The sequence below is a fragment of the Gastrolobium bilobum genome, unplaced genomic scaffold (genome assembly GCF_033153095.1).
Source record: "Gastrolobium bilobum isolate Gb01-03AN ecotype WA unplaced genomic scaffold, APGP_CSIRO_Gbil_v1 utg16143, whole genome shotgun sequence".
In the NCBI taxonomy this organism is placed as follows: Eukaryota; Viridiplantae; Streptophyta; class Magnoliopsida; order Fabales; family Fabaceae; genus Gastrolobium; species Gastrolobium bilobum.
In genome coordinates, this window is record NW_026897537.1 from 144410 (window position 1) to 159085 (window position 14676).

At 29.9% G+C, this 14676-nt stretch overlaps 1 protein-coding gene across 1 annotated transcript; it reads right to left on the reverse strand.

The window, feature by feature from the left end:
• Positions 1–1841: 1841 nt before the first annotated feature.
• LOC133307822 (wax ester synthase/diacylglycerol acyltransferase 4-like) lies at positions 1842–7040 on the reverse strand. The gene is made up of 5 exons (XM_061508385.1): positions 6840–7040; positions 5019–5588; positions 3935–4291; positions 2817–2954; positions 1842–1991 (listed from the first exon to the last, which is right to left on the reverse strand). Exons 1-5 carry the CDS (start codon positions 7023–7025, stop codon positions 1842–1844), a joined length of 1401 nt encoding a protein of 466 aa, XP_061364369.1. The 5' UTR covers positions 7026–7040.
• Positions 7041–14676: the final 7636 nt, after the last annotated feature.

Consider the following 14676-nt stretch of genomic DNA (forward strand, 5'->3'; position numbering starts at 1 on the left):
AAGGTGTATGTCAATTGTGGCAGCAATTCTGGCTAGGAGAGTTCAAGATCAATATGGAGCCCCACAATAACATGGCACCATTATGCAAAAGTCGTCTCATTGATCAAGGTACCAGCCAACGAGACGAGTGGACCATCATTCCAAGCTTGTCAGTTGTCACGAATAGATTCTCCCAAAAACTTAACTTAGTATGCCGAAATTTAATTCTCTATTAAAAGAATGAGAAATATTTTTCTCAAGTTACATAAAATTTTTTATCTCATGTCACAGACACATCGCAATCTGAGTCAGCATTTCTTTTTCTTTTTTCTTTTTTTTTTCTTTTAACTGCGGGGGACCCACCCAATTATATCTCTACATGAGATAATACTATCTCATGTAGCATGAGAAAAACATTACCCTAAAAGAATAAGGAATAACGAAAGATCAAACTCCAGATTACTTGATTATAGTTTTTGTGAAATTAAATCTCTCACAAACTTAAAACAAATTGGGTAAATACACACGGATGATTATTATTAATTTTGATAAAGGTACCCAAATTTAATTTTTTATCATTGAAAGGTCACATGTTTTTTTTTTTTTTTGGTACATGAAAAGTTTAAGTGGGGTTAGACACCGGTATTCCACTAAGGTTAGGGAAAATCCCAACCTCTTTAAGAATTTCTGGAAGGGATTACATATCACCCACCAACAAAGTTCTCACATCGGCCAGTGGAGTTTGAACTCACGCCCTTGAGGGGTATGGACCAAATTCTTAGCCAACTGCCCACCTTTATTGGCAAAAGGTCACATGTTTGAATCCTACAAAAAATTTCTTTACAAATATGTGAGGATAACATTGTATATATTCGAGCTAATTGTTTGGTAGGTCTAAGGGGAGCCAGTGGCAGGGAATTACCACCAATGAATTAAGTTAGACCAATCACACAAAGTGGATCCAACACCATATTTCAACGCACAATTTTAAGGTTTTGAGTTTATGGGTCCATCCACTTATATTCATTTCACTTAGCTCATTACTAACCAATGTGAGATTCATCACAATTGAATAACCTAATACTATTGAGAGTGGGTGAGGTATTGAAAGTAATCCTTTGGTTTATATTCGAGCTAAATACTATGTAATCTCAATTTTATAATGGAGATTTTTCTTGGACCAATAGTCCCATGATTTTTACTCTTTAAATTAAAGAAGGGTTTTTCATGTTAAAAATTTGGTGTATACTTTACTTTATTCCTTTAACTTACAAGTTCCAACTTGTTCAAATAAAAGACTTCAAATAATTCTTATCTCGTTTCCGCGCTAATTAACCACACTCCTTACCCAACAAATATCAATATAAATAAGAAGAATGTTATATTTACAAATTTTTTGTTTACAAACTATACTATATCTTACTGGTAAGACATTCTTGAGTGAAGTTTTACTGATAAGACATAATATAATTTGAAGAAAAAAAATTGTCAATATAACTCTCCTCTATACTACATTAACACCATAAGATGCACCAAGTTATAAAAACAAATTCACAAATTTAAATTTGTGATTTAAAATTGAAATCACAAATTTAATTTTGCAAAGCCAATTCTCCTTTTATATATTAATTGGAGTGCCAAACCAATATGAATAGCATATACTCTTTAGAAAATGGTTTGACTTAAATAGTTTCCTTAATTTCTTAGTGGATGTAACTTTACAGTTCCAGTTCCATAAATATACATCTCACATAAAAGAAACTATTACAGAATATTTATATCATATTTCAATAAAAAAAATTAAATATCAACAAGAATAATGTAGTGGAACTGCATATATATATCTTCATCTTCCTTTGATTTTATGCTGAAATCTTTTTTGCTGCCATAATTATCATCTCAAGTGAATTCTCCATACAAGACTTAAATTTTTGCTTGTCGATGAAATCTTTCTCCAATCCAAACGCAATCCTTAATTTTCCCATGTAGCTCATGATCGTTATGGTGAGACTCTGCAACTCCATGTGGTACCAAAATCACGTTAACAAATTTTCACTATTTTTCTATTTTCCTTTAGGAAGAAAAAAAAGAAAGAATATAATCTTATGCTACAGACACAAACCAATTATGGGTCCGACCACTAACTAAAAAAAGGAAAAGAAAAAAAAGGAAGGGTGGTGTTTTCATGGGTCAATAGGAAGGAAAATTATTCTACTTCAATAGGACAGTTGTTTTTCCCTTTAAAAAACCTAAGGGAAAAAGAAGTATCATATTAAATAACAGAAACTTGTGTCCTTTTAAGTGATTTATACAAAATATGACCGGTTATACTTTATGTAAATTTGATAAGTTACTTTTTTTCTCTCTACTCAGTCACATCGCTGACGTGTAAAGTGAAAAAAAAAAAACAATTTTTCAGATTTACACAAAGTATAACCGGTTATACTTTGTGTAAGTTATTAAAAGGGTTATAATTTGTGTAAGTCACTAAAAGGAAAGAACTTGTGTCTTTTTAAATGATACACACTAAACCCAAAAACTAAATATCTAAGTCATACTTTAAATAAAACATATAAGTTCTCTCTTTTAACACAAGATAAATATTAATTATTTAATTAAAAACTGCTGGATATTAGATTTTTTTGGTATGTTGACATTGATGAATGACAACAACTCACACAATTGGGCAACAACCAAATTAATGGTTCATTAATTATGAAGAACTTTTAAGATAAAATCTAATGGAAAACATTCTGATGGTCTGTGTGATAGACATGGATGCTTTTTTCCAGGGTGGAGGAAAAAGAAAGATATTTGTAATAGAATCAATGTCATACCTCTGGTGGACCAACAACCATAAAGTATAAACCTTTGACTGGATGATTAACCAAAGCCATTTGTTCCACTGGCCCAATAATGTTTGAGATTGTTGTGCTTGAGTTTCTTAAAGTACTGTATACATATCTTGCTGCAGCCTGAAATCCCACAAGAAAATAATTTACTTTGACTACATACAATTAATTTGGCATCAACTTCTTCTTTAGTTTTAAAATTTCAACCACTAAAAATATTACCTTAAGGTAAAAAATTAAAAAATTGAAAGCATGCATGATTTAATGAATACCCTCCAAAGAGGACCCAAATTCTTAATCTGTAGTTGAAAGTCAACTATAGAATTCAAGGCTGAATGTGCTTTAGAACAGTTTTGAAGAACACGTACTAAATAAAAATTCAGTTCTTGAGTTTCACAGTTATTTTCAATTCATCCCTACCTTTTGTATAATAATTGTTTGATTCAAGAGGATCATGATTAATGTGAGATCTATGAACTAATGGTGTCTATGAAGAAAATAATCGCAGATAGTAATAGATCATTGTGCACAATGAGAAGGCTAAGAGTCAATGAAGGAGGTGTGTATGCATCGTGATAATAAGGATATTAGGGTTTGAGAAGAATTACCTATGAGATTAAATCCTTTATTTATAAAGAGGTTTAGCTTATAATGAATAAAATCTATAATCTCCAAAAGCTTGTGGGGCTCATTATGTGGGTCCAGAATAATAATTATTTATATATACTTAGAATGTTTGTGCTACATGTTTGTTTACTTTAACCAAGTAACTGATAAAAACATAAGTATTTGAAATAAAATGTTTATTAACAATAATTCAAATACAAAAAGTTGAAATGATAAAAGGAATGAAATTGAAGCCAAAAAAGAAATCAAAGATCAAATTCAATTCCAGAAATTGAAAATTAAGACATGAAAAAGAATGCATTTATAAAACGTGAACATTAATTCAATTGCAATAAATGTTTTATAAGAAAGTTATACTAGGAACTAAATATGGATCAATACTTAAAAGATTAATATATGTACTGATGATTAGTTATGCTTTCTAGACATATTTAATAATGAAGAGTAATGACATTTAATCAAGTGTAGCTACCCACCTCAGGGCCTCTGAGTTTCTTCACCATATCTAAAAGCATGCCAGTAAGAGGTGTAGCCAGAGAATTTTTCTTCCTTGTGATCTCTTTATGAGCTTCCCATATAAACTCTAATGGGTTTGCAAATTTGGCATCACTTAGCTCTGGAATTGGTACATGCAAAAATGCAAATCGATTCCCCCATGCAGCAACATTATTGGTCTTGTCAACCATCTCCTTAACAGACTTATAACCTCCAATGTTTCTGGTATTCAGCAACACCAATGCTGTGGAATGAGCTTTGCTTGACTCCATGTTAATTTCTTGCATATATAACCGAATGCCAAAGAAAATTAAGCCAGAAATCACATCATTTATCCCCTGTAATTTGGTTCAAAAACAAATAAAAAAAAAAACTAGTGTTAAAATTATGGAAAAAAAGAGTATCCTTTTAAAAAACTCAAGCTTTTGTCCTTTTAGCATTTTTTACCTATGTATTTTCACGGATGCATAGTTATAATATTAAAGTTGTATTTTTTTCACTTTCCACGTCAGCACAGACAGCTTCTGAAAAGAGATAAAGAAATACAACTTTTTTTTTTTTGATAACTATGCATTCCCACGAATACGTAGTTAAAATTGTTAAAAGAACATAACTTGTGTCATTTAAAAGAACACTCACTAAACCTTAAAATTATATATAAATGAACGTCATTATTATAATATGTGACTAGTTATACTTACCATCAATTTACAATTACCATTTCTATTACAGTGGGATCAAATTTAGATACAGCACATGTAGTTTCTCATTCACCTCTTTTATTAATCTAACGATAATAGAGATGGTAATAAAATATGTTAAGCGTTAGATATATTAATATAAAACCATCAATGTGGACATCATTCATCATTTTAAGTTTTTGGGTTGAACTCTAGTTTAATATGGCTATGATGCCGTACAATATAACCAATTCAATTCAACAACTTAAACTTATAAATAATGTCCATATTAATGATTTTATATTAATATATCTAACGTATGAATCGGTAATAAGTATACCAGACTCTTATAGTATAGTGCTATAATTTGAGAGATTTCACCTACCACTCCAAGTTTAGATTTCACTTCTTTGATGTGATCCATAGAGAATGAGACATTTGAGATGGTAACATGCCTAAGCTTGATGTCTTCAGCTCTAGACCTTATTGGTGTTTGATCATCTTCAAGCAAGCTACTCTTCAATGTACTCCATCCAAAATCTGATATAGTGTGGAATGCTGAGGAGAAAATGGAGGGCAATCTCTTGAAACTTAAAGCTTTAGTTTTGAAAATTGATTTGAGTCTTTGGCTTGATGGGAGTGTGAAGGGAAGAGAAGGGTCATCAGCTCTTTGCAAACATGAAAGAAGAGCACCCATGAGAGAGTAACCATCCCCAAGTGCATGGTGAAGTTTGAATATCAAGGTACCAGCTGCATTAGTTGTTGGATATTTAATAATGTGAATTTCCCAAAGTGGTCTATGTTGTGGTAAATGTTCCATTGCTATTGTGGACATATACTCATCGAGATATTCATCATAGAATGAGTTGCAAGTGGGGAATATAGGAACGTTTATATGTTCCTCCAGCTTAACTTCAACTTTCTTCCATTTTCTCTCTCCATTTTTGTCCCTAATCTATTCAAGTAAGTACTCCATGATCAGAGGCAATAATAGAAAAAGAGTACATGTATATATAGTATATGCTTAATTAATGATAGATAGATGATGGATCTCAAATTTATGAATAGTTTTAATTTATTTGGCTGGATGAATTGAGTACTACTAAAAGAATAAACATATGCAATACATTATATAGTTTATTTCATTTCATCAAATCATACCCTTTTGACTAAATTATAAGAAAAATTCGCATTTTCTGTATGTTCTATATGCACGTACTATTTATAAAAAAAAAGTATTTAAAATAGGGAAAATCATTGTTGGATAGATTTTCTTTAACATGTCATTTTCAAAAAAAAAAATTGTTTAAAAAAAAGCCTCTATTTATAGCAGAACAATCACAGTCACAGCAAAAAAAAAAAAAAACAGTTAATATTTTGGAAAGAATAATTCGTCTGGTAAAAATATCTAACATATAATTTTCTTTAAATCAATATCAACATTTCGCAACAATACAGAAAAAAATTTCTCATAGCTATTCAATTTTCAGAAGGAAAATTTTAAATATAAATAAAGGATAAAAGATTTCTCCAGTTAACGGAGATAAATTATCTCCGATCAGCCCAAAACGACATCATTTTGGGACGAAAATTAAGATATTTTTATAATTCTAATATATTACAGGGTTATATTAGTCTTTATTATTATAATTTTTTAATCTTATAATCCTAAAACGATATCGTTTTGAGTTCACTGAAAATAATTTTATCTTCGATCACTGAAAAATTCCCATAAATAAATACAATTGGTTCAAAGTACATGGAATGACATCTATATATCAAAAGCTCTCCCTAAAAATACATTACTTTCATCTAAAAATATCATTTATGATATGATATGAGAATGTATTAAAAAATGCAGATTTGACCCTTTCCTCTCTTCACACTCTAATTAATGAAAAACTACACATAAAAAAAAAAAAAAAAAAAAAAAAAAAACTACATAAACCAATATCCTATCTCATTAATCCTTACATTCCCCTAATTAATAACTTATATTCAAACCCAACATTTTCATTAAGACCAAGATTCGGCTCATATTCCAAACATCATGAGTAGTACAGATCTTAAGACAGCCACTACTCCACACGCTTCTCATTTTACAAAACAAAATAAAATAAGTATATATACATAAACAAATAAGAGAGAAAAAGAGAATATATATAAAATTAGAGGAATAAGTCAATGAAGTTAAGATAATAATTACCATGATGGAGGAGAAGCGTGTGTTGATTGGAAGAAAAACATCATGAAGCAGTGACAGGGTTTGGCAGTCATCAAATGGAATCTCAAATTCTAAGACACCAAGAATATACACACACAATGCAGAACTGTTCAAGTATTGCCCTGTGGGACTCACTGGCTCTTCAACTTCTTCATCAAAGTTTTCCATTCTTTTCAGTGTTAACTAGCCACCTAATAAGTTGAATGGTAGATTAAGGGTTTCTTTTCTTTTCTTTTCTTTTTTAGTTTTTGTTGCTGTTGAGTTTCAGTTCTTGAGTTGGGGTAAATATATATAATGGGGAAAAAGAGAGAGAAAGATAAAAGAGGTTTTGTTAACATTTATTATATATCTATGTTTGTTTGGTCCTCTTTAATGGTCACACAACTAGCACCCCCCTAACCTTGACGGCTCCATAACTTACTGCAATGAAACTCTAGATTTACTGATAGCTTCAGCATTGAATACTACTTTAATTTCCCACCTAATCCAAGTATATTAGCTCCATAACGGTTGAGATAATTAAAGTGTAGGCTGTGTATAAACAACTACTTGCAAAACAAATAAATTAGTGACTTATTCCTTGAAATTATTAGCCACTTCATATTAGTTTTGTATTTAATTCAGGAAAAATATACTCTTATATTGTTGGAGAGTATTTTTCTCTCTTACATATACATCGATTTTCGTATTATTTCTTCTTCTTTTTTTATAGGTTGATGGATCCCACATATGATTATAATTATAGCATGAGAAAATTTCTCTCCTGCTACATGATATTAGGGATGTAAATAGGCTAGATTTTGGCTTAAATAGGCTATATCTGTGTAAAAGACATTGGGTTTGGCCTGGCCTGTTAGCCAGTGTAGGCCCCAAATTACAAGTTTGACCTGACCTATATTTAAAAAATAAAAATCCTGGCCTAAGCCTATTAGCTTGTTTAAGCCTATTAAACATTCAACAATTAAAAGAATAACTAAAATAATATTACTTTATCATTCAAAATTATTAAAATGATAATTTTATTTATTTTATTTAAAATAAATAATATGATATAGGTCAGCCTGTATGCCTATAGGCCCGACATATACAAAAAAAGCCTATGGCCTATTTTCTAAATAGATTTTTTTAAAAGTCTAAGCTTGTTCTATTTTACTATTTGTAATAGGTTAAGCATGGCCTAATATAGGCTAGGCCATAGACCTCTGTAGGCCGGCCTAGCCCATTTACACCCCTACATGAGATTAATAAAACCATTTAACTAATTATTTGTATGAGTTAACTTTGAATTTACAAAACTCGTATTAAACTTAGTTTTTCTTAGAGAACAAAATGAGAAGCAAAAAAGATGGGTTAACAAAAGTTGTATAAATTCAACCACAAATTAACCTATGTACATAATTAAATCTTGGAATTCAATTGTTGATGAAGAATGATTCCAAGAACTAGTTATTAATTTACTTTCAGAGAAATGAGCAATTTGTTATCAATAGGAAAAATGTACGGCTAACAACAATCCACCACCATAAATAAGTTTGATACGATACCTTAACCCAAAAACTCAAAGTGTTGACTTTATAATTCTCTTTTTTAGTTATATATATTTTTTTCTTTATCACTTCTTATCCGATGCGGGGCTTTATCACTTCTTCCTTGAATTCTCTACAATTTCTCTTTCAAATATGATTTCTAAAGTCTGTCAAGTGTAGACAAATCATTGCTTCCGTTATCACTGTTATGCGGCTAGGGGAATCCAAAATCAGGGGATACAAATCATGATAAAGGAGCTTCATAATTTCTTTCAACCCAAAACTTTAAAGTATTATACATATTTTTCTTAATTCATTCCTACCTGATACATAATTAACTTCATCACTCATATTTTAATTCCCTAGGTTCATTGTTTAGTAATGAATTAATTAGTTGAGCAGCCTAGATCTCTTATAAGAGATTTATACAACAATAATGATGCTTTGGTTTTGCTTCTTTCCTCTTTTCCATTTCTAAGAGAGCATTGGTTTGATATCAAGGATGACTTTCTAGCTCGTTTCCAGTAGTAGAGTAGGGTAAATAGAGTTCTGCTAAACTTTTGATTGAATTTATAAGAGAGCATTGGTTTGATATGTGTCAAACTAAAAAGTTTAACACCAAATATTAATAATTGATTTTCATCAATTTAATGGTTATAATTTATTGATAATGAATAATTAATTAATAAATACGACTCAATAAATTATAATCATTATATTCATGAAAATCAACAGTTAAGGTTTGATGTTAAAATTTATAATTTGATACGGTGTCAAACGATCCTGTCATATATATATACTGAAATTATGCTTTCATGTTATAGGAGAGCAAAAAATTTTCATGCACAAATTCGTTTTCCGTGCCAATTAATTTTTTTTTTCTTTTTTAATATAAAATGTGGGACCCACATTTAATTTGTCTCTACTTTTGTTCTCTCATGCTATCATGTAACATAAGAAAACATGAACCGATATATATATATATATATAGGGAAAATATTATCTTATGCTGTAGGAGAGTATTTTTCTCTCCTACACATACATCGACTTCCGTGTTGCTTTTTTTTCTTTTTTTCTTTTTCTTTAAGTGAGTGAGTCTCACTCATAACTATCTCTATGACATAAGAGAGCTTCTCTTATGTCACATGAAATTAATAAAGCCCATATATATATATATATATATATATATATATATATATATATATGGGAAAAACTATTCTCATGTCACATAAGGTAAGTTTTTTTCCTACACACCCTTCGATAACCGTGCAATATTTTTCTTTTCTTTCTTTTTTATTTTTTAGATGATGGATCCCACCACTATGTGTCTATAACATGAGATTTCTTCTCTCATACAACATGAGACTAGATAAGCCATATATATATATATATATATATATATATATATATATATATATATATATATATGAAAGCCATAGTGCTGATACCTAATGTGGTAAACCAGATACCTAAGAAGAAATGTTGGAATCTCGTCGATCTCATAAGTATCATACCAAATCCCATCAATCGAATCGTTTTTTCGAGAAATACGAGACATCTAAGTTATACAAGTCAAGCCGCTGTCACCCCAGAATGAAAGGGGCGATCAAGTAGTTCTTGGCAGTTTAGTCTCCCCATCTTTTGTTCTGTTCTCAAGTCCAATCTTTATTGTTTTCTTTTTTGTTACCTGCTTATATTATTTTGGCAGAATACCAATTCCTTGGTACTTTTTACATTTTCCATTTTCCATTGCACTCGTAGCTTGGGGAGCATGATTCCATTCTTGTCTTGTTAGATTGTGAGAATATGACACTGAAATCATTGAACAGAAGATGCTTATTGTTTAATGCTGATTTAAGTTTCCATTTATGGTTTTGATTTTTATTTTTTTGGTGAATTATGTTTTGAATTATTTAATGATATGTACATTATATGAGCTTGAAAATATGTGATGAATCGATGTGTAATAACTGAATTAAGTTAATAATTATTTGATCAATATAAATAAGGCTGGGTCCATTAATAGTATCCAAAAACATTTCGGTCCAAGTTTTAATAACTGCACATGCATTGAAGATAAAATTAAGAGTGAATCATCTACTCACTCATAAATAGACATTATCATATCAATTATTTAAATATTTTTATTATTAATTTAATTTTTTTTAAACTAGATATTACCACATTATTTTTTAAGAACATTTATTATTAAATTAATATATAAAACATATAAATTAATTATCAAATTTATCTTTTTCTGTTACTATTTACTTTAATAAATTAATTTAGTGACAAAAATATGACACCCAAATCTTTATAAAACTAAATAATAAGTTTATAAATTAAAAAGTTTACTTGAAAATTAACCATTCTGTCCTATTACACGCACGGAGCGCATGAGTGCATGAGTTTATATCTGATATGAATTTTCTGTTAGAGTATATAAATTTAATAGACGCTTATGATTGTTCATGTCGCATGTGAGTGCGCATGCGGTTATTAATTTCGCCGCATAAACAGACAGAGAGGCACAACAATTGCAAAAGTATGTGTCCGTATTTAAATTTTATAATCTTAAATTTTGATATAATTTTAGATTAATATTTGATATTTATATATATATTTCACTTATAACTCGAGTGATAATACTATTTCATTTACTGTTTATATTATAAATTTTGATATAATTATTCATCAATGAAAACAATGTAATTAAAATAAAATATATGGCATTGACTCAAGAAAAAAAATCTACTTTTTAAAATTTGGTGACTGTGTATCCAAAAATAAAATAAAATTGGCAACTGTGTCAATAAATAAAGTTTAAGTTCATTTCTATCGTAAATATAAATAAGTTATCTATATTTAATTCCAAACTGATGTCGTTTTGGATTAAAAAATTAAAAAATTATAATGAGAAAGACTATTATAACTCTGAAATAAATTTAATTACAAAAATATCTTAATTTTTATTCTAAAATAACGTTATTTTGGGCTCAATATAAATAACTTATTTACATTGAACGCAGAAAAAACAAACCCTTTATTAAGTCACGTATTTAATTGTACGATTTATCCCTTTCAAAGTAACAGTAAACTTGGGGGGAAATGTTGGCCGCAGTATATTTTCTTGCTAACACACGTTACATTTTACATTATCAATAATTAATTATTTTTCATTATACTTTATTTTTATGCCCCTGTTTCAATCAAACAATCTCTGATTAATATTTTATTTACTTCGATTTTTTTTTGTACTAGTCCTTGCTGCATTTTATCATTTCTTACTTATATAGATAGATACGTGAATACATTTAAAATTAAAAAAAAAAGTGCAAAGAAATAGAAAATCAACAATAATTATTAAATAGGAATTTTGGCCTACCTAACGGTAAGCATTTCGAAAGTTATAGGACAAAACATATTAGGTGAGTATGAACTAAAAGTAGAACAAGGTCATTTAAAAAGTTGTAGGGCAAAGGAAGTGATGTCCTATCAATATTTTTTTTAGTACATTTATGTCCTATCACTTTGTGCTTGATTGAACATTGCTTTCCTTTTTGTGTTGATATTTTAATTAGGTGTCATGGAAAAAATGATTCCTTATTTGTTTCAAGATAATGATGGGTCCAGTGACCTAAAAATCTGATTTAGATTTACGGGCTGATGGGCCACACAATGAATTGAAGTGCTATATCTAATCTTATGACACTCGACCCGAATATTAAACCGATCGATGTACGAACAAATCTTTTTGGTAAATCTTTCAAGCTATCTCTCGAAGGGAAAGGGGAAGTGTGTGAGAACCAATATTATTAAACTCGGCTCGGTTATCGAATCGGTCGAGGTACTGGGTCACTGGTTTAACCGCATGACCTGGTAAATATACGTAAATTTATAATTTATATTAAAAAATTATAAATATACTTAAATACCTGTAAAAAATACACCAATTTTAAATATTTTAATATGAAAAATAAGGGAAAAGGTATATTTGCTACCTCTTTTTCTTACTACCTCTTACTATTAAATCTTAACCGTTGATTCCTGTCAATCCAATGGTTATAATTTATTGGAAATTAATAATTAATTAATAAGTATGACTTAATAAATTATAACCGTTAGATTAACGGAAATCAATGGTTAAGATTTGATAGTAAGAGGTAGTAAGAAAAAAAAATAGTAACTATAACATCTCCCGAAAAATAATAAATTACATATCATTGTCCAACAAAAAAGTAATCAAACATATAATATTTGTTATACTAATGTTTCAGGTTCAGTAAACGACATTTCTAACTATAAATCAAATCAAAATTTCCTACATATTGCATAACCAAAATAATATTAGTGTTGTAACTTGTAAGTACATAATCTATATAAATTAATAAGCTACAAATCGCTCAAATATTTCAAAAGAAAATAAATCATTTGTGTTTGAGAGTTAAAAAAAGAAAGAAATCAATTGATGAGAATAAATTAGTTTTTTTTTTTTTTTTTTGCAAACCAGGCCGGGTCACTGATTGAACCGACCAGGTCACCGGTTTTTGCGAAAACCGGCCGGGTTGTACCGGGTCACACCGGTTCTGTAACGTGACCGGTCCAATATGAAAACCAGACCGGTTACATGACCGGTTCACCGGTTTTCGGGTCGACCCGGCCGGGTCGGTCCGATTTTTATAACATTGGTGAGAACTTTTCAAATCTGAGCTTACTTCTTCTGTTTAATATCCGTAAGATTGATGACTTAAGTAGTAGTATATATATAGGTGCCAAAAAAACTCTAGCTCTAAGCTTTATATAAGCTCTAAGCTTCTTGGACTCTTCTTATATTCTTAGCCCAATTAGACTTAAGTAAAAGAAAACAAACTTAATAACTCCTCCCCACATCTTCTAAGTGGCTCCATTTCTTTTTGACAAAATCGTGATAGGAATAATGAGTAGTCCAACCCAATTCAAACCTGAAGGGTCTATCAATATATTAGATTGACTTTGACACCCTGGAGCATAATTAGAATGGATGGTGATCGGGGAATTACACTCTAGAAAGAGTCATATCGATGGCTTATTTAAACATTAACCTCCAATTTAGCAATTGCCAAGGCTCTGTCAATTCTTAAAAAAAATCTTTCATTCTCATTGTTGTTAGGACCATTCTTTTCAGATATGTCCTTTACAGTATTGAAATCTCCAGCAACAAGCACCCATCCTAAAGTTGGACAAGTTCTTAATTTTATGCCAAAGAGGATTCTTATTTTCTTCTATGAGACTAGCATAGGTGGGAGTGAACCACCACTCTTTCCCTTTCTTGTAGTGAATTATCAGAAGATGGAATTAAGCATATAATTCCTTGATAAAGACCTTAAGGCCCGTGTAAATCCGCGGAGTTGGGTCAGTTTTTAACTTTAATAGGTTAGACATGTAGAAACTACTTTTAAACTTTATATGAGTCTGAATTGTAAGTCTGACTTATATTTAAAAAATGAAAGGCTTGACCTAAGCCTGTCAGTCTATTAGAAATTTAATAATTAAAATAATATTATTTATTTATTTTACTATTTAAAATTATTAAAATAATTATTTTATTTAAAATAAATAATATGATATAAGTTAACTTGTAGGTTTATAGGCCTAGCCTTGTAAAAGAGAGCCTATTACCTAGTTTCTAAATTTTTTTTAAAGGCTTAAGCTTGTTTTATTTCACTAAATATAATAAGAGTTTTATAAGAGTTATGTTGTAGAAAAAATGATTGTGTTATGTTATAGAGATTCGTTTTGCGTGCCGAAGTTTTTTTTTTTTTTACTGCGGGCCCCACAAAATGTTGTGTGTGTAGGAAACTTTTTATGGTCATGTTAAATGATAGATGATAAACCCATATAATAAGCCAAGCCGGGCTTGATATAAGTCGGGCCATAATTCCATAATAGGTCATCTAGCCTATTTACACCCTTACGAGTCAAGGGTATTTGTTTTCATGTTACAACAATTCCCCTTCAAAAGCCTCTCGATCACTATAGACATAATCATCAAAGATCAACAATTTCATGGTGTATATAGTACTTAGTCTATTAGGATTGATTCTAATTTCTTCATTTACCACTTCTTTTGACTAACTTATTAAACAAATAATTATCCATATTTTATGTAAAATAGGGAGACTATTGTTGGGTTTGCTCTTTTACTAAAGCCCAAATGGGTTATTCGTATGAGAAGAGCCCAAGGAACCTAGAGCCCAATGAGCTAGGGTTTCTTGGAACCCATCTAAATAGTACCTCTTAAGTCATCAGCCTCC

Bases quoted from the DNA above. Each gene is read 5' to 3' on its own strand.
- LOC133307822 (XM_061508385.1), bottom strand. From the start codon at position 7,025: ATGGAAAACTTTGATGAAGAAGTTGAAGAGCCAGTGAGTCCCACAGGG. The intron at 5,589-6,839 runs GTAATTATTATC...TTACTTGAATAG, and splicing joins CACGCTTCTCCTCCATCATG to ATTAGGGACAAAAATGGAGA. The intron at 1,992-2,816 runs GTATGACATTGA...ATGGAGTTGCAG, and splicing joins TGGTTGTTGGTCCACCAGAG to AGTCTCACCATAACGATCAT.